The 20,402-nt window shown below is 40.9% G+C and overlaps 2 protein-coding genes and 1 long non-coding RNA gene across 4 annotated transcripts; all 3 read left to right on the plus strand.

The window, feature by feature from the left end:
• The first annotated feature begins 4,738 nt into the window (after nt 1-4,738).
• Nucleotides 4,739-6,502, plus strand: LOC106602219 (ecto-ADP-ribosyltransferase 5). 2 transcript variants are annotated; one of them, XM_014194731.3, is made up of 3 exons: nt 4,739-4,964; nt 5,246-5,337; nt 5,537-6,502. In XM_014194731.3, exons 2-3 carry the CDS (start codon nt 5,260-5,262, stop codon nt 6,269-6,271), a joined length of 813 nt encoding a protein of 270 aa, XP_014050206.3. In that variant the 5' UTR covers nt 4,739-4,964; nt 5,246-5,259; the 3' UTR covers nt 6,272-6,502. The 2 variants fall into 2 exon arrangements, with proteins under 2 accessions (XP_014050206.3, XP_082830241.1); XM_082974115.1 differs by having other exon boundaries at nt 4,832-4,965; nt 5,250-5,337.
• Nucleotides 6,503-10,764: 4,262 nt separating this feature from the next.
• Nucleotides 10,765-12,786, plus strand: LOC106602167 (erythroblast NAD(P)(+)--arginine ADP-ribosyltransferase-like). The gene is made up of 2 exons (XM_082973949.1): nt 10,765-10,842; nt 11,052-12,786. Exons 1-2 carry the CDS (start codon nt 10,765-10,767, stop codon nt 11,868-11,870), a joined length of 897 nt encoding a protein of 298 aa, XP_082830075.1. The 3' UTR covers nt 11,871-12,786.
• A 1,629-nt stretch (nt 12,787-14,415) lies between these two features.
• On the plus strand, nt 14,416-16,049 carry LOC145878544 (uncharacterized). The gene is made up of 2 exons (XR_014391984.1): nt 14,416-14,574; nt 14,680-16,049. It is a non-coding gene; the product is annotated as an uncharacterized LOC145878544 (long non-coding RNA).
• The last annotated feature ends 4,353 nt before the right edge of the window (nt 16,050-20,402 follow it).

Genomic DNA, 20,402 nt, shown 5'->3' on the forward strand with positions numbered 1-20,402 from the left:
GCATATCCTAGCTTCTGAGTTTGATTAGTAGGCCGTTGAAAATGGGCACGAATTTTTTCCAAAATGCGCTGTGGCGCCCCCTATCCTAGGGTAACCCACAATGATTGCTCCGTAAGCATTCTAAATTCTCTTTTGGGGCTGTAGCCACAAAGTACGTTTTTATGCAACGAAACATTTTTACACTGTTTTTGAAATTTGTTCCGACTAAATGGTCTTAGTCATGTGTAATTAGTCAGACATTGTTACCAATATTGTTAGCTTGGATTGCTTATTTTTATTCAGACAGTGAATAGCCATTCGTTAGCATGTACGTCATGTCTTATTTATGCATTGCAGCTTTGTTTTAAACCAGTAAAGAAAAGCATTGAGCATTAGCCAAATAAAACTAAATGCATGCTATTCAACCGATCGCTGCCTGCACCTGCCCGCCTGTCCAGCATCACTACTCTGGACAGCTCTGACTTAGAATACATGGATAACTACAAATACCTAGGTGTCTGGCTAGACTGTAAACTCTCCTCCCAGACTCACATTAAGCATCTCTAATCCAAAATTAAATCTAGAATCGGCTTCCTATTTCGCAACAAAGCATTCTTCACTCACGCTGCCAAACATACCCTCGTAAAACTGACCATCCTACCGATCCTTGACTTCGGCGATGTCATCTATAAAATAGCCTCCAACACTCTACTCAACAAACTGGATGCAGTCTATCACAGTGCCATCCGTTTTGTCACCAAAGCCCCATACACTACCCACCACTGCGACCTATACGCTCTCGTTGGCTGGCCCTCACTTCATACTCGTCGCCAAACCCACTGGCTAGGCTACAGGTTATCTACAAGCCCCGCCTTATCTCAGCTTGCTGGTCACCATAGCAGCACCCACTCGTAGCATGCGCTCCAGCAGGTATATCACACTGGTCACCCCCAAAGCCAATTCCTCCTTTGGTCGCCTTTCCTTCCAGTTCTCTGCTGCCACTGACTGGAACGAACTGCAAAAATCACTGAAGCTGGAGATTCCCATCTCCCTCACTAGCTTTAAGCACCAGCTGTCAGAGCAGCTCACAGATCACTGCACCTGTTCATAGCCCATCTGTATACAACCTGGAATACCAGGTGTGTTGAATTTAGGAAATCACTAAGATGATCAATTAGCTAAGTAGCTCAGTGTGGTGCCTAGTTGGAACAAACCCCTGCAGTACCTGGGGCTCTCCTGGAACAGGGTTGCCGAAACCTGTCTTATAAGGTGGTGGAGTAAAGCAAAACATTACGTGTGGAATATGAGCATTCAGACACAAGTTCTATGAAATGGCTATTACACACAAAACCAACTCGGTGTCCGCCCTGAGACTGAAAGGGAGTTGAGTCATCCCAAAAACTCTCTGCTTGGCACTCTGCACTCAAAAGATGGATTCGGGAAGTAATGGCATATTTTCTCTATTCCATCCAATAAATATGACCACTGCCCTGGTGAGAGGGGCTATTTGGGACACACACTCACCGCAGGCTTTACTGCATGTCCATAGAGATGATAGCAGTGGGGCACTTCGGATTGCAAGTTTACAAACAAAAGGATGCTTCTTCGTTCAAGCATAGAAAACTTACAGACTTTCTAATATAAAAGATGGGGGAACGAAAATGTTCCTTATAATTCCTCTAATTCTAATAACTTATAAGGCAATAAATGAAGGCCGCAGTAGTTTATGCAGTAGTTTATGTGTCGGGGGGCTAGGGTCAGTCTGTTACATCTGGAGTATTTCTCTTGTCTTATCCGGTGTCCTGTGTGAATTTAAATATGCTCTCTCTAATTCTCTCTTTCTCTCTTTCTTTCTTTCTCTCGGAGGACCTGAGCCCTAGGACCATTCCTCAGGACTACCTGGCATGATGACTCCTTGCTGTCCCCAGTCCACCTGGCCATGCTGCTGCTCCAGTTTCAACTGTTCTGCCTGCGGCTATGGAACCCTGACCTGTTCACCGGACGTGCTTGTTGCACCCTCGACAACTACTATGATTATTATTATTTGACCATGCTGGTCATTTATGAACATTTTAACATCTTGACCATGTTCTGTTATAATATCCACCCGGCACAGCCAGAAGAGGACTGGCCACCCCTCATAGCCTGGTTCCTCTCTAGGTTTCTTCCTAGGTTTTTGGCCTTTCTAGGGAGTTTTTCCTAGGGAGTTTTTCCTAGCCACTGTGCTTCTTTCACATGCATTGCTTGCTGTTTGGGGTTTTAGGCTGGGTTTCTGTACAGCACTTTGAGATATCAGCTGATGTACGAAGGGCTATCTAAATAAATTTGATTTGATATTGTGTGCAGTAAATTCAAGAAATAAGTGCGAGCAAGTGCGGTCAAAAAACTATACCACTCCCCCGTCTAACCAAGGCCCGACTTCCTCCCTCAAATAACCTTTCCTCCTCCTGTAGCCACTGCGCCGGCCGCAAGGGGGGTATTCATCTCCAGTAATGGCTTCACACTAATAATACAACGAATAATGCTCTGGTTATTGCATACAAATACAAATTGGCTATTTGGCTCTAACAGGGGACAAGGCCTTAAGTACTAGCATCCTGTCCAGGGGGCGTACTTGTACATCAAGCTTCTTCATGTTACAGAAGATGGCCTCTTGCTGTTCTGGCTCAGACAAGGCTACTTACATATGCAAATCATAGTTCATTTGAAGTAGTGTAGGGAGATACTAGTTTGGTAGAATGTATGTTTAGTAGAGTCTAGTTAAAGCTGGTTTAGACATATTTGTATAAAAGACAGAACATTCAGAGCTCCATTTATGTGTGTGTATATATATATATATATATATATAATTGCCCATTCATTGTACTGTGGTAAGTGTGTTAGTGATGGGATAAAGGCAGGAAGTTGGGCCTTCGGGTGGGAGGGAGTCCTAGCTAGGCGCGGGTAATGTATAGTCTTTTGACCATACATACGCACAAGAGAGTGTAAGCTGTCATCAAGGCAAAGGTTGGCTGCTTTGAAGAATCTCAAATATAAAATATATTTTGATTTAACACTTTTTTGGTTACTACATGTACATGATTACATGTTATTTCGTAGTGTTGATGTCTTCACCATTATTCTACAATGTAGAAATTAGTAAAAATAAAGAAAACCCTTTGAATGAGTAGGTGTACCCAAACTTTTGACAGGTACTGTATATTTATATTTGTTTTACAGGACAAATGTGAGGGTGCACGTGCCCCATGACACGTTCTGTTTTGTTGTCATGTGCACTAGAATGTGTGTAAAAAAACAAAGAAAGCATTGAGTAATATTATATCTCCTGTCCTCTTTACCCACCATGTGTAAATCTGGTGTAAATCTACAGAAGATAATATTACATCTCCTGTCCACTTTACCCACCATGTGTAAATCTGTTGTAAATCTACAGAAGATATATTTTACATCTCATTAAAAAGCAACTCCACTAGTTCTCAGGTTGTTCTCTGATTGGTTTAAAATTGTAAGCAGCAGCAGTAGCACCCCTTAGCAACAAACACCTCAAATAGGAAGCTAAAAGCTCTGTGGCTAATCTGATCAACACTGTCAGGGTTAGTAGTTTCCTGTGTCTGATGTCAGAGCTCAGTAATGCTCAATCTATCAACCACAACAACATTTACATTTTAGTCATTTAGCAGACGCTCTTATCCAGAGCGACTTACAGTAGTGAACGCATACATTTCATACAATTTCATACATTTTTTTCTGTGCTGGCCCCCCGTGGGAATTGAACCCACAACCCTGGCGTTGCAAACACCATGCTCTACCAACTGAGCTACAGGGAAGGCCCCAAGGAGAGAACGGTCTCGTTCCAGGACAACTATATTGCTGTTGAGTTTGACGCTACGACAAATGAGCATCAGATCGCTATACCATATGATGTGGTTAACTGATATGTTAAACAGTAATCCAGGAGTTGTGAGATCTGGCAGGCGACTTCAATGTAGTCAGCCTGGAACGTGGCCAACATCATGAGTGGTGTTGGAGGAGAGAGAGGGGGCGGGACTTGGTTATGAAGGAAGCTTTCAGCAGCCATCTTGTTGACTGGCAGAGGCAACAGAGGTCATTGGGTGGCAGTGAACTGTCATAACATCTGTCTATCCACAGGTTAACTGTCATAACATCTACTGTCTATCCACAGGTTAATTGTCATAACATCTACTGTCTATCCACAGGTTAACTGTCATAACATCTACTGTCTATCCACAGGTTAACTGTCATAACATCTACTCTCTATCCACAGGTTACTTTGACACCTGTTTTGACACCACTATAAAACACAATATCTCTAAGAGATGGAAATGATCATGAATATCTTATACAGTAATGATGACACCTATATAGTTACATCTGGGTAACTGAATTTATCTTTGTCAGGTTGTTTGTGTTGTGGTTGTGGTTTACACTAAACTCAGCCAGATGATGACTGTGTCACACCATCAAGAGGGTCTCAAACTTTAGTCTGGGTTCTGAGGGGGAAAATACCCGAAAATAAGAATTGTGCTGTCTTGCCAACTCCTACGTGTTACTGAGAAATGTCTGGAACTCATCCAGTGATGTCATTACCAGTCACACAACCTGAGAGACTGAACATGACAACTGACCACACGGTGCAGTGGTTGATTTGGGGTCTAGGGGAGCGTCAGAAAGACAGAAAGGGGGAACGTTAACTCTTTATCAGCAGCATCACTTTTAGTTGAAAATGGCCCTGTGGTGAACCAAGGAAGAGCTGTGTACATTCTCATGCATGTGTACATGTGCAGACATGAAGATCTGCATGACTTTGTGCAGATATTATCTTGGTGCTTCAGTGTGGGAACAGGGTTTGTGGTCATGTCTGCTTGTAAAGTCAGATCTCTGACCAGGTATAAGTAGCAAGTAGTGTGCAAAAACACGTCCTGAAGCTGAACAATACAATACTACCTCTACCGTGCTCCAGTCTGGTAAGTCCAGCTAAACTATCTTTATATTCTGATAAGATGTTACAACAACAGTGGATATAAGATACAGGGTGACATTTTCGTAGTGCTAAATCGTTGTACAAAGTGCCAAAAATACTGTAAACCTCATTGTAATCTCTGTACGATACGGCTTCATTAAATGGTGGCATTGCAGTAACTCCTATCAATTTTTAAATAGTTGATCATATCAAAGCTATGTTTTATCATGTTGGTTATTGTTATGCTGATTGGTATGGTCTCCTATCCATGTTGTTTTACTACAGGTGCTGTTGAAGTCATGGAGAGAGACAACATCATAACCTTTACTGTGCTGTGTGTCTTCTATGCTTGGACTCCGGGTGTGGACACAAAGATGGTAAGATACAACCCTATTTTGAGTGCATTTGAATATGAGAGAGAGAGTGATTAAATGATCAAAATAACAAGCAAAAGTTTAGTATGGACAAAGTTTGTGAAGACATTATGACTGATGGCCAGCCTTACGTTTTGTCTCTCATCATAATTGTATTTATTTTTTACCTGTTTGTCTATTTTTCTCTCTCCATTCACTATAGGTCAGTCTCCCTCTGCATGGTCTAAAATCCAACATCCCTTTAAACATGGCTCCAGACTCTGTTGATGACTCCTACAAGGGCTGTGAGAAGAAGATGTTCAGGAAGGTGCGTGACTATTACCTGCAAACAGAGAGACTAAATAACAAAGATTTCAACCAGGCTTGGACCGATGCTGAGGCCCGTTACACACCGAACAAAGCACTGTCTAAAAACTATTCCCTGGCAATCCAGGTGTATGTGACTGAATACTCCCAAATGTACAAGTCATTCAACGAGGCCACTCGTACCCAAAAGAAGAACTACAGCACAACATTCAAGTACCACTCCCTGCACTTCCTTCTGACCAATGCCTTACGAATCCTGAACACAAACAATAAGCGTTTCCAAACCTTCCGAGGAACCAACCTGTCTTTCCACGGTGTCCGAAATACTGAAATGCGATTCGGACAGTTCATATCAAGCTCTTTAGACAAGAAAATCGCCGGTGAACGCTTTGGAACTCGCACCTGTTTTGAGATCACTACCTACTTTGGTGCCCAACTGTGGGGGTACTCTCAGATGGCTCATGAGAGGGAGGTGCTGATTCCCCCCTACGAGGTGTTCAAAATCACCAAGGTGATGCAAAAAAAAGACAAGAACGACCTCTGGTGTGACGTTGTCTACAAACTGGAGAGTACTAAGAAAGGAAAAAGTAACCTGAAATGCCAGATGGTTGGACCACACCAAGGAGAGTAAAATTAAAACAGCAACACAGCTGTTCTGCTTTCAGTCAAATATGAAATGCAGATTTTATTTCAACCCCTGGCATCCCCATCCACTTTCAGATTGTCAGATCTGTCCTGTTATAAATGTTTCCCACATTGTTTGCTTAGATTGTTAACATTTCTTCTGCCAGTGAATTTGCATTTGTTGTCATGTGAACTGCAGCTTTTGCTAAAAACCTATAATGAAAAGCATTCAACAATATTACATCTCATGTCCTATTTATCCACTACCTACACATCCATTATAAAGAGATGAATTTCATCTCACTTGAAGAAAATGTGTTTGTTCTCAGGTAATAATTAGAATGGGCTACAAAGATACTCAGATTTAAATAAAGATATAGCCAAAGATAACCTGAAGCTTCAATCATCCCATCTGAGTGAGATTGTTGATAACGTGGTCATTCTTCACCCATTATTCAACATACAGTAGTTGTACAATGTAATGACACTTAGTCATGGCTTTGAAATTAATTGGAGGGAGGGAGGGAGAACAGTAGCAGGGTTAGTAGTTTCCTGTATCTGTGAGGTCAGAGTGAGATGGGAGGGAGAGCAGTAGCAGGGTTAGTAGTTTCCTGTATCTGTGAGGTCAGTGAGATGGGAGGGAGAGCAGTAGCAGGGTTAGTAGTTTCCTGTATCTGTGAGGTCAGAGTGAGATGGGAGGGAGAACAGTAGCAGGGTTAGTAGTTTCCTGTGTCTGTGAAGTCAGAGCTTAGTACCACTCAATCTATCAACAACAACAAGGAGAGAATGGTCTCATTCCAGGACAATTATATTGAAAACAGGCTGCAGCCATTATCTAATGGCTGCTGGTAAAGTCATCAACTGCGTAATCGGGAATCAGTTTCCTATATTATAAGATGTGGTTAACTGATACGTTGAACACCTATCCATGCATTGTGAGATTGCAGGAATAATCTATAGCCATAATCATTGCTCTTAATTCTATGTAAAAATAATAATAACTTGATAGCCTGAAATGGTTTCTTGGTAGCTAGTTACAGTATGAGGTTTTTAATTTAACTAGGCAAGTCAGTTAAGAACAAATTCTTATTTACGATGACAGCCTACACCGGCCAATCCCAGACAACACTGGGCCAATTGTGCGCCACCCGGTTGTGATACAGCTTGGATTCGAACCAGGGTGTCTGTAGTGACGCATCTAACACTAATATGCAGTGCCTTAGACCGCTGCGCCACTTAGGAGCCCTACCTATCTGGGCTAGCTAAAGCCAAATTCTTAAATTGTCATAGGTTGTTTTACAGAGAGAAAAAACAAATACATACAGTGCCTTCGCAAAGTATTCAGACCCTTGACTTTTTCCTCATTTTGTTACGATACAGCCTTATTCTAAAATGGATTTAAAAAAATCCTCATCAATCTACACACAATGACTCATAATGACAAAGCAAAAACAGGTTTTTAGAAATGTTTGCAAATTTATTACAACTAAAAAACTGAAATACCTTATTTACATAAGTATTCAGACCCCTTCTATGAGACTCGAAATGGAGCTCAGGTGCATCCTGTTTCCATTGATCATCCTTGAGATGTTTCTACAACTTAATTGGAGTCCACCTGTGGTAAATTCAATTGATTGGACATGATTTGGAAAGGCACACACCTGTCTATATAAGGCCCCTCAGTTGACAGTGCATGTCAGAGCAAAAACCAAGCCACGAGGTCGAAGGGATTGTCTGTAGAGCTCCGAGACAGGATTGTGTCGAGGCACAAATCTGGGGAAGGGTACCAAAAAATGTCTGGACCATTGAATGTCCCCAAGAACACAGTGGCCTCCATCATAGAAGATTGGAACCACCAAGTCTCTTCCTAGAGCAAGTTGCCTGGCCAAACTGAGCATTCAGGGAGAAGGGCCTTGGTCAGGGAGGTGACCAAGAACCCGATGGTCACTCTGACAGAGCTCTAGAGTTCCTCTGTGGAGATGGGAGAACCTTCCAGAAGCACAACCATCTCTTCAACACTCCACCAGTCAGGCCAGATGGAAGTCACTCCTCAGTAAAAGGCACATGATAGCCCGCTTGGAGTTTGCCAAAAGGCACCTAAAGGACTCTCAGACCATGCGAAACAAGATTCTCTGGTATGATGAAATCAAGATTGAACTCTGGCATGAATGCCAACCGTCACGTCTGGAGGAAACCTGGCACCATCCCTACGGTGAAGCATAGTGGTGGCAGCATCATGCTGTGGGGATATTATTCAGCAGCAGGGACTGGGAGACTAGTCAGTATTGAGGGAAAGATGAACGGAGCAAAGTACAGAGAGATCATTGATGAAAACCTGTTCCTGAGTGCTTAGGGCCTCAGACTGGGGCAAAGGTTCACCTTCCAACAGGACAACGACACTAAGCACACAGCCAAGACAATGCAGGAGTGGCTTCGGGACCTGTCTCTGAATGTCCTTGAGTGGGCCAGCCAGAGCCTGGACTTGAACCCGATCAACATCTCTGGAGAGTCCTGAAAATAACTGTGGAGTGACGCTCCCCATCCAACCTGACAGAGCTTGAGAGGATCTGCAGAGAAGAATGGGAGAAACTCCCCAAATACAGGTGTGCCAAGCTTGTAGCATCATAACCAAAAAGACTCGAGGCTGTAATCACTGCCAAAGGTGCTTCAACAAAGTACTGAGTAAAAGGTCTGAATACTTATGTCAATGTTATATTTCAGTTGTTATTTTTTTATATATTTGCAAAAACTTCAAAAACCCATTTTTGGTTTGTCCTTATGGGTTATTGTGTGTAGATTGACAAGGAATTGTTTTTTTTTATATCCATTTTAGAATAAGGCTGTAACGTAACATAATGTGGAAAAAGTCAAGGGGTCTGAATACTTTCCAAATGTACTGTATGTATTTTTTTACAGGACAAATGTGAGGTGACACGTGCCCCTGTTCCCCCTATTTTCATGACGTCTCTGGTCGTAAGTTCTGATTTGTTGTCATGTGCACTAGAACTTAAAACCAGCAAAGAAAAGCATTGAGCAATATTATATCTTCTGTCCTCTTTACCCACTATGTGTAAATCTGGTATAAACCTACAGAAGATATATATTACAGCTCCTGTCCCCTTTATCCACTATGTGTAAATCTGGTATAAACCTACAGAAGATATATATTACAGCTCATGTCCTCTTGCCCACCACGTGTAAATCTGGTGTAAATCTACAGAAGATAATATTACATCTCCTGTCCACTTTACCCACCATGTGTAAATCTGGTGTGAATCTACAGAAGATAATATTACATCTCTGGATAAGAGCGTCTGCTAAATGACTTAAATGTAAATGTATCTCACTAAAAGCAACTCCACTAGTTCTCAAGTTGTTCTCTGATTGGTTTAAAATGGTAAGCAGCAGCAGCACACCCTAGCAACTTACACCTCAAATAGGAAGCTGAAGTGGCTCATCTGATCAACACTGTCATTCCACTTACATGCAGGTAGGACATATAGAAAAACCTATTGTTGACTTTAAAATGAGTCATAGTTATAGATATAGTTTTACAGAGAAGTAACACTTAGTCATGGCTTTGAAATAGACTTGAGGCCAAACATTAACAAGTAGACTGGAAAACCAGAGAAAAGAGGAAACTGATTCTGTCAGAGTGAGATGGGAGGGAGAGCAGCAGCAGGGTTAGTAGTTTCCTGTATCTGTGAGGTCAGAGCTAAGTAGTGCTCAATCTATCAACCACAATGAGGAGAGAGATGTCTCGTTCCAGGCCAACTATATTGCAGTTGAGTTGCACGCAGCAACAAATGAGCATCATATTGTCTATCCACAGGTTAACTGTCATACCATCTACTGTCTATCCACAGGTTAACTGTCATACCATCTACTGTCTATCCACAGGTTAACTGTCATAAAATGTACTGTCTATCCACAGGTTAACTGTCATAAAATGTACTGTCTATCCACAGGTTAACTGTCATAAAATGTACTGTCTATCCACAGGCAAACTGTCATAACATCTACTGTCTATCCACAGGTTAACTGTTATTACATCTACTTTCTATCCACAGAGTAACTGTCATAACTTCTACTGTCTATGCACAGGTTAACTGTCATAACATCTACTGTCTATCCACAGGTTGCTTTGACACTAACTGTTGCTTTGACACCACTATAAACACAATATCTGGTATAAGTAGATCTTATCAGACAGTCTGCAAAACACAAGTCCTGAAGCTGAACAATACAAAACAACCTCTGTCGTGCTCCAGTCTGGTAAGTTCAACTACCAGATCATTATAAGCTATTTGTATAATGAATATAATGATTGCCAGTATGTTTGTTTACTATCAGCTCCTATATGGTGCTATTGCAATTAATCCTATTTTTCTATTTATTAAAAGTGAATAATATCAAAGCTATGTTGTATCATGTTGGGTACTGTTATGCTGATTGGTATTTGTCTCCTGTACATATTGCTTTACTACAGGTGTTGAAGTCATGAGGAGAGAAATCATCCTGACCTTTGCTGTGCTGTGTGTCTTCCATGCTTGGACTCTGGGTGTGGACTCCAAGATGGTAAGAGGATCTCAATCTGTAACATAGAACTAGAAGATTACTTCTGGAAGTGTTTTAGCACATAGGCCTTTTCAGCATTGCTCACTATCCAGCATCAACTTCTGTTTGTTCTGTAGAACTATAGGATTTTGAGATGAGAACCTTGTTATGAAAGGGTATTACCAGCATATGGTGGTGCTATAATTCATCTGTGAACAAGATCACTACAGTTAAACGTTTTCATAAACCATTCCTCTTGTTTTTTGGGCTGTTTTTCCCCTCCTTATTCTCTGAAGGTTCATCTCCGTCGGCCCGGTCTCAATTCCCTCAAACCCTTAGACATGGTCCTTAACTGTGTTGACGACATGTATAATGGCTGCACTGAACAAATGCACAACAAGGTGCAGAAGGAATATCTGAAACATGAAATTAGAAATGTAGGGATCTTCAAACAAGCCTGGATGAAGGCAGAAGGATGTGCAAAAAATGTGAAGCAACGATTCCAAAAGGACAAGTCCAAGTACAATTCTAAAGACAAACTTACACATGATCATATCAAGGCTATCTGTGCTTACTCAGGAGGTCAAACTAAGATATACCCAGTGTTCAACCAAGCAGTCCGGAACAATAGAACAGAGTACACAACCTCCTTCCAGTTCCACTCCCTGCATTTCCTGCTGACTGATGCTCTCCGCCTCCTGAAAGAAAACCAACAGGGCTGTCACACCACATACCGGAGAACCAACATGGAGTTTGGCGGTAAAGTTAACCAACTAATCAGATTTGGCTTCTTTGCCTCGAGCTCTCTTGACAAGGGAATTAGTCAATCATTTGGAGAGAAGTCCTGCTTTGAGATAAAGACATGTGCAGGAGCTTATCTCAAGTCCTACCCAGTGTTGGGAGAACAGGAGAAGGAGGTGTTGATACCACCTTTTGAGATGTTCAAAATTACCAAACAGGAAAAAGGCCAGAATGTTCTTAACTGTAAATCTCTCTTCAAACTGGAGAGTGTAGGGTTCCAGTACAATCTGAATTGTAAAGCTGTTTAGGAAAATACAGCAGTCGAACTGTCTGTTAGTCAATGAACCTCTCTCTCATTCAGAGAGTGAAACGAAACAGGCTGGGTTGCTTTTGCTTGGTTGTTCCCTGTGGATTCTCCCATCATTGTAGACCTATGTTATATACTGTATATTCACATTGTTCTTCTTCTGCCAGGTCCTTAGCTCCATAATGTAATGCCCACACAGGGAGAAATCTAATATAGAAATCCTGCTACCAGCAACTTCATCATAGGTTATATACACACATGGGTTCAAATACTATTTGAAACATTTTCAAATACTTTAGCTGCATTTAATTCAGCTTGCCTATTGCAATGGAACCAATAGAACAGTCTACAAAGTGCAAACGCTGCCCATCTGGCACTCCAGGCAGGTTAAATAAAACGCTCCAAGTATTTGAAAGATTTAAAACTGTATTTGAACCCCGGTCTGGTCATACATAGCATTTACTGTAACTATATTTACTGTAGCATTAACTGTAACTATATTTGCTGTAGCATTTACTGTAACTACATGTACTGTAGCATTTACTGTAACAATTTGTACTGTAGCATTTATTGTAACTCTATTTACTGTATACTTTACTGTAACTGTAATTACTGTAGTATTTACTGTGACTATATGTACTGTTGTCACGTCCTGACCAGTAAAAGGGTTAATTTGGCATTGTAGTATGGTCAGGGCGTGGGGGGTGTTGTTTCTGTGTGTTTTTGGTTTTGTTCTATGTTTATTCTAGTTTTCTAGCTCTATGTTGGTTTTTGGCAATGACCTCCAATTAGAGGCAGTTGGTTGTCGTTGTCTCTAATTGGAGGCCATATTTAGTTGTGTTTGTTTCACTTGTGTTTTGTGGGTGGTTATTTCCTGTATAGTCTGTGCACCTTATGGGACTGTTTCGTCATTTGTTTCTTTTGTTTAAGTGTTATTTCTAATAAATTAAGAAGATGAGCACTTTACCCACTGCGCCTTGGTCCAATCCTTACGACGCATATGACAACTGTAGAATTTACTGTAACAATGTATTGTAGCATTTACTGTGTCTATATAGAAACATGTATTCACTAATGTGGTGTAATTTATATTTAATTATGATTTATCATATATTTTGAGCACTTGCCCTGTAGCATCAATAAAGCATCACTGAGCACAATTAAAGCAGTTCTATGGGATTCAAAGTCCACCGGCAACAAGTGATTACATTGTGCATTCTCCACAACTACCAGAGGGGAGCAGCATTTCATGCATAAAACAGACCGACTATTTTCAGCTACCTCTCTCTCTTCTCTACATCAGTGGTAACCACCTCTAGTCCTGGAGAGCTACAGATGCAGGCTATTGTTCCAGCCCAGCAATAAAAACACTCAATTCAACATATCATCAACTCATCATCAAAGGCCTTAAAGCCACAGTCTTCTTAAAAAGTGTATATCAGTTACAGTAGAGTAAATACATATGAGATTTAAATAGCACTAGGGACATGACAGTATCTGTAGTGCTCAAGGAATGACATTCCATTACATCAGGAGTGTGTTAAATAGACCCAAGGCCTGCTGTTTGTGCTATTGTATTGGGGGGATGTAAGGGGGAGCCTAGAAGCGTTGGCCAGAGTAGACTTACAACCACTCAACAGCAATGGCTCATGTGAAGAGCAATATGGTAATGACCCTATCCTATAGTACATTATCAAGATGAGCTACAAGCCTTGTGTCAATACACCTGTCCAGGCAGAATGAGAAGTCAGCCTCTGATGTCCAGAAAAGGACAGAGGAATGAGCCCAACGTATAACGTTATTCTGAAACAAACCAGTAACTAGACAGGCATAAGAGTTTGTGGGGTAAAAACGAGACTTAAACTGAAGTGGCATGTTAGTTGTAAATGGAAATTGGCCGGCAGGTCATTGGTCCACAACCCTGGTCCTGGACTGCACCTGATTAAGCTCTGAACAAACAGTGAATAAGCCTGAAATTGTTCAAGTGGTGTGAAGGGGATGGTCACGAGTGAGATAGAGAGAATATAGCCCAGTTAAACAACGCCTAGGGACATTAGAGTTACAATTAGTGGTTCATACATTACTTTTTGTAATTGGGCATAGGCGGGCGTCGAGAAGCAATGTAAGTTAAAACATCAGATTAATTTGTGTCAGCACTCAAAAACTAGATTTAAAAGATATGTTATGCTGTTTTATTCATTTAGAGGCAACGAGCTAAAACAAACATTGGGTACTGACAACAGTAGAAGCTCAGCTACAATACAGTATCAAACTGGTCCTACTCAGTACAGAGTTATGGAGTAAACATGATGTCAAGTGACATGTAAATGTCCGTTTTCATCTTCCTTGGGCAACGCTCAATTTACAAAAAAGGGTAGAGGAATAAGACCAACATAGATTCAAAACTAACTTGCAAAAACAGCCAATGGGAGACTGGCACGAGAGTTTCTATTGTATGAATGAGACCTGTACTGAAGTGGCATTTTAGCTATGCAAATAGCAGATACAGGATAAATTACTGTCCGGAGGGAGGGAGACGCACCAAAGTGAAGGCAACTTGGTAACATCACAGCCACAAGCACCAGAGAGCTGTAACCTGATAATAACTAGGATAATCTTTGAGTATACTCTAGATTGCAGTGAAGATGGTGAAGTTTGCAGTGTGGGCTGTTTTCTCATTGACCTTCAGTATGGTGAATGGAATGGTATGTTTGTGTGTGTGCACGTGTCACATACCCAAACTGAATGTTTAAAATGAATTTTAAATCCTAAAAAGGTGAAATAGCTAAATCCTTTTTCTTCTCTCCAAGGTGAGGCCTGATACCGTTCTGGACATGGCACTTTCATCTGTCGATGATGCATACAAGGGCTGTGTACCAGCTATGTTGACTAAGGTGAAAGTGTACCTGAAAGACGAGATTACAGCCAATACGGACGACTTCGGAACTGGTTGGACAGACCATTATGATGCTCTTGACAACAAAGAATCTGATGGGGAACTTACAGTTGAACATATTCTTGCAATCAAGTTGTACTCTGGTGTTTTGTACAAAAACCTCAATGATGCAGTTCGTGTGGGAAAAGATAAATACAAAGCAAAAACATTTGAGTTCTATGCATGGCATTTTCTACTGTCTGATGCCATACGTATTCTGAAAGAAAAAAATAATCCCAATGAATGTTTGAAAACCGTATACCGTGGAACCAAACGTGTTTACCAGGGTCAATTAAATCAAGAAATTAGATTTGGCAAATTCCTCTCAACCTCTACTTCTCAGACTCTTGCTGCAGAATTTGGAACTGAAAATTGTTTTGAAATTGAAACATGCTATGGTGCCTCTGTGGAAAAATATACGATCGTGGGGCCACTTGAGGCAGAGGTTTTGATCCCCCCTTATGAGAAATTTAAAATTGAGGATGTGAAAAAGAGAGAAACAGTCAAAGACCTGTGGTGCAAAGTTGTTTTCAAACTGAAAAGTGCAACATATTTAAGTGATCTGAACTGTGCTTTAGTGTAAATACAGATCAAGCCCCTGTTAGGAATCAGATAAGGATTCTACTACTTTGCCGTATGTGGAGAAACATATGAGCAATATCCGTACCTATTTGCATTGAGATTTAAGTTCTAAATATGACATCTTGCATTTACTGAAATCTGTCATCTAGATGGCGCCTCTGTCTACAGCTTCTATCAATACCAAAACTGTAAAATGTTATAACCCACTGCCTTAAAATGGTAAGTTATGTCAACACGGGACATTTTGTTAACATAACCTCATATTAGTGTACAAGTTCATTCAACTCTAAATTGTACATCTAGGGTAAACTTATATTTTGTGAATTCAGAAAACTATTGAGTCGTGTGCGTGGTCCATATCTTTTCGAGACATACATTCATCTTGGTTCATTTTCCGTCAAGATGTTTTAATCAAACAAGTCTATTTCTGCTTTCAAAACAAACAAAAAATTAACAAATATATTTTGTGATACAAATATATTTTCAATGTCTGTTAGTTATATTTTAATGAGTTAGTGGTCCACTGTTATTGTTACATTCTGACATCAGGACACAGACATTAAGATGTTACAGTCACTAGACTTGTACTACCCTGTGTAACGGACTCCATAGGAGATGCTTGCAGCTTCTGCCAACATTAATAAAGAAAAACATTCAGCATTATTACATTCTCATGTCTTTGTTAAACTTCCACTGAAGCCTTCTCCACTTTTGAGAGACTTAGGCCATGACACACGATTAACTAATGAATGACTCAATTAATGAATTAGTTGTTCAGTAAAGCGATACTGGAAACTACCAGTTGGCATTGAAGCAACTTTTACTGTTTTTCCTGCTTTGTGTAGAAATGGAAAATATAAAATAACTTTTCTCAAATATTCAAAGTAATGTAAAAACATTTAGAATCATGTAAACAAATATGTAAAAATGCAACATAAGGCAACATGACATATAATAATAATAAGAACAATAACACTAATCATAATAGAAATAACAATAATAATAATAATGGCATATAAATACTTTTGTTATTGACCAAGAGAGATAGAAATAGAGAGAGATCGACAGACAAAGAGAGAATCAGAGAGACAGACAGACAGACAGACAGACAGACAGACAGACAGACAGACAGACAGACAGACAGACAGACAGACAGACAGACAGACAGACAGACAGACAGACAGACAGACAGACAGACAGACAGACAGACAGACAGACAGACAGACAGACAGAGATCGTGAATCCCAAATCACCCCCTTGCCCCTACCAATTCGCTCGGTGAGCCCTCTGTTGTCACGTGTTGCTGACGAAACTCAGAGGGTGACTTCTAGAGAGTGGCGAGGGGAACAATAAACCCATCAACTTTGGGATACTCTCGTGACTTGAATGATGCAATCCATGTTCCAATTTGTTTTCAAGTATTCCCATAGGAACACATCACTGGAAGTTCCCCACCTTTCTTTCTTTCGTTTCTACAAATATGATGGAGGCTCCATACCGTAATGCCCACACTGGGAGAAACCCAATGCGAAACAACTGCTACAGTACCAACAACTTCACCATAGGTTGCATACAGACCTGGGTTCAAATACCTTAGCTGTGCTTGATTGAGCATGCTGGCTGCAATGGAATCAAAAGAAAAGTCCCAAAAGTGCAAATCCTGCCCACCTGGCACACCAGGCAGATTAAAGAAAACACTCAAAGTATTTGAAAGATTTCAAATAGTATTTGAACCCAGGCCTGGTCATATATAGCATTTACTGTAACTATAAGTACTGTAGCATTTACTGTAACTACATTTACAGTAACTATATTTACTGTAGCATTTACTGTAACTATATTTACTGTAGCATTGATTAAACTAAATGGGCCACCAACAACAATGTAAATGTAACGTCTCTCAACGAGAGGTGGGTGTAGGAGTCAAGCGCAGGAGAGGAGATAAATGCAATCACAAGAGTTTAATAAAGTCCATCCAAAACCATACAGGCACAGGACAAAAATACACTGTCGGATAATGACCAATAGAACAAAAATCCTAAGGACATAACCTGAATGAAATTGATTAACAAAAATAACGTCACCCAACATAAAACAGGGAAACGAAAACAAACCCACACGAAACAAAGCGGGTAGAGAGAAAATAAATACCCACACTAATCAACATAAACAAGGAACATGTGCACAAACAAAACAGACAAGACTTATCGAAGAAGAAAAAAGGATTAGTGGCAGCTAGTAGACCGGCGACGACGACCGCCGAGCACCACCCGAACAGGGAGAGGAGCCACCTTCGGTGGAAGTCGCGACAGTAAACAATGGAACAAATGCATGCTACGAGATTTTCACATGAAACTAGCACTTCAAATCAAACTTTCTTGGTCGTGTACACAGATTTGCATATGTTATCGCAGGTGCAGTGAAATGCTTGTGTTTCTAGCTCCAACCGTGCAGTAATAATACCTAGAAAGCACATCATCCAATGTAAAAAGAAAGAAATGAAGAAATATCAGAACGACCACTTGATTTCTATGCTATACCTGTAGTGCTAAAGGAATGACATCCCATGACATGTTTTAAACGTGATATGAAGCTCTAAATAAGTCTCAGATTACACTACATTTATGGGGGTTATAATAAAGTAAGACAATTACATAAAGGTATTCAAAACTAGTCATATTTCAGTATGTGAAATTACTGGACATCTTGCAGACAGTGGCTTTAACTAGTTGTATGAGGTATTTTAGTGCTGGGCTGGAACAATAGCCTAAAACCTCAAGGTATAATTCAAATGATCTCATGCCAGAATTTACATTATCTCATGGCAGAATTTACATGATCTCAAGGCAGAAATTGTTAGAGGCACTATTGAACACATGACAGTATTATGTCATGTTGTGCTTGAGGTTTATTCAAAGGGACAGAATAAAGACCAGTATGGACAGAGCCAGGTGTATTTACATGGTATAGGATATTTTCAGCAACTGACTGGTTAGCTGTAGCTATTGTCAGATCGATTGTTATAAAGGCCAAGCAGACAGAAAACATTCTAATGGTGCAGGAACGTGTAGCAGATAAGGCTCTGACATTTAAAACGACACTGAATGATATAATAGCCAGTAGTGAGAAAGGAGACACCCTACTCAAACCCACTGGCTAGGGACATTAATTAAGTAGACTTTTTACATTTGTTGAAGCCATTGTCTCAACATGACTTATTGTCTTTGGCATTTAAGAACTCTATCCTGCAGTACCTTATCAGGTAAAGATACAGAACTAGCCTTGTGTTAATGGTCCTGTCCAGGCAGAACAATAAGCCTTGTGTTAATGGTCCTGTCCAGGCAGAACTATAAGCCTTGTGTTAATGTTCCTGTCCAGGCAGAACTATAAGCCTTGTGTTAATGGTCCTGTCCAGGCAGAACTATAAGCCTTGTGTTAATGGTCCTGTCCAGGCAGACCTATAAGCCTTGTGTTAATGTTCCTGTCCAGGCAGAACTATAAGCCTTGTGTTAATGTTCCTGTCCGGGCAGAACTATAAGCCTTGTGTTAATGGTCCTGTCCAGGCAGAACTATAAGCCTTGTGTTAATGGTCCTGTCCAGGCAGAACTATAAGCCTTGTGTTAATGGTCCTGTCCAGGCAGAACTAGAAGCCTTGTGTTAATGTTCCTGTCCAGGCAGAACTATAAGCTGTGTGTTAATGTTCCTGTCCAGGCAGAACTATACGCCTTGTGTTAATGTTCCTGTCCAGGCAGAACTATACGCCTTGTGTTAATGTTCCTGTCAGGCAGAACTATAAGCCTTGTGTTAATGTTCCTGTCCAGGCAGAACTATAAGCCTTGTGTTAATGTTCCTGTCCAGGCAGAACTATAAGCCTTGTGTTAATGGTCCTGTCCAGGCAGAACTATAAGCCTTGTGTTAATGTTCCTGTCCGGGCAGAACTATAAGCCTTGTGTTAATGGTCCTGTCCAGGCAGAACTATAAGCCTTGTGTTAATGGTCCTGTCCAGGCAGAACTATAAGCCTTGTGTTAATGGTCCTGTCCAGGCAGAACTATAAGCCTTGTGTTAATGTTCCTGTCCAGGCAGAACTATAAGCCTTGTGTTAATGGTCCTGTCCAGGCAAAACTATAAGCCTTGTGTTAATGTTCCTGTCCAGGCAGAACTATAAGCCTTGTGTTAATGTTCCTGTCCGGGCAGAACTATAAGCCTTGTGTTAATGTTCCTGTCCGGGCATAACATAAGCCTTGTGTTAATGGTCCTGTCCAGGCAGAACTATAAGCCTTGTGTTAATGTTCCTGTCCAGGCAGAACTATAAGCCTTGTGTTAATGGTCCTGTCCAGGCAGAACTATAAGCCTTGTGTTAATGGTCCTGTCCAGGCAGAACTATAAGCCTTGTGTTAATGTTCCTGTCCAGGCAGAACTATAAGCCTTGTGTTAATGTTCCTGTCCAGGCAGAACTATAAGCCTTGTGTTAATGGTCCTGTCCAGGCAGAACTATAAGCCTTGTGTTAATGTTCCTGTCCAGGCAGAACTATAAGCCTTGTGTTAATGTTCCTGTCCGGGCAGAACTATAAGCCTTGTGTTAATGGTCCTGTCCAGGCAGAACTATAAGCCTTGTGTTAATGTTCCTGTCCAGGCAGAACTATAAGCCTTGTGTTAATGGTCCTGTCCAGGCAGAACTATAAGCCTTGTGTTAATGTTCCTGTCCAGGCAGAACTATAAGCCTTGTGTTAATTTTCCTGTCCGGGCAGAACTATAAGCCTTGTGTTAATGGTCCTGTCCAGGCAGAACTATAAGCCTTGTGTTAATGGTCCTGTCCAGGCAGAACTGTAAGCCTTGTGTTAATGGTCCTGTCCAGGCAGAACTATAAGCCTTGTGTTAATGTTCCTGTCCAGGCAGAACTATAAGCTTTGTGTTAATGTTCCTGTCCAGGCAGAACTATAAGCCTTGTGTTAATGCTCCTGTCCAGGCAGAACTATAAGCCTTGTGTTAATGTTCCTGTCCAGGCAGAACTATAA

This window comes from Salmo salar, chromosome 04 (assembly GCF_965601325.2).
Source record: "Salmo salar chromosome 04, fSalSal1, whole genome shotgun sequence".
Taxonomy (NCBI): Eukaryota; Metazoa; Chordata; class Actinopteri; order Salmoniformes; family Salmonidae; genus Salmo; species Salmo salar.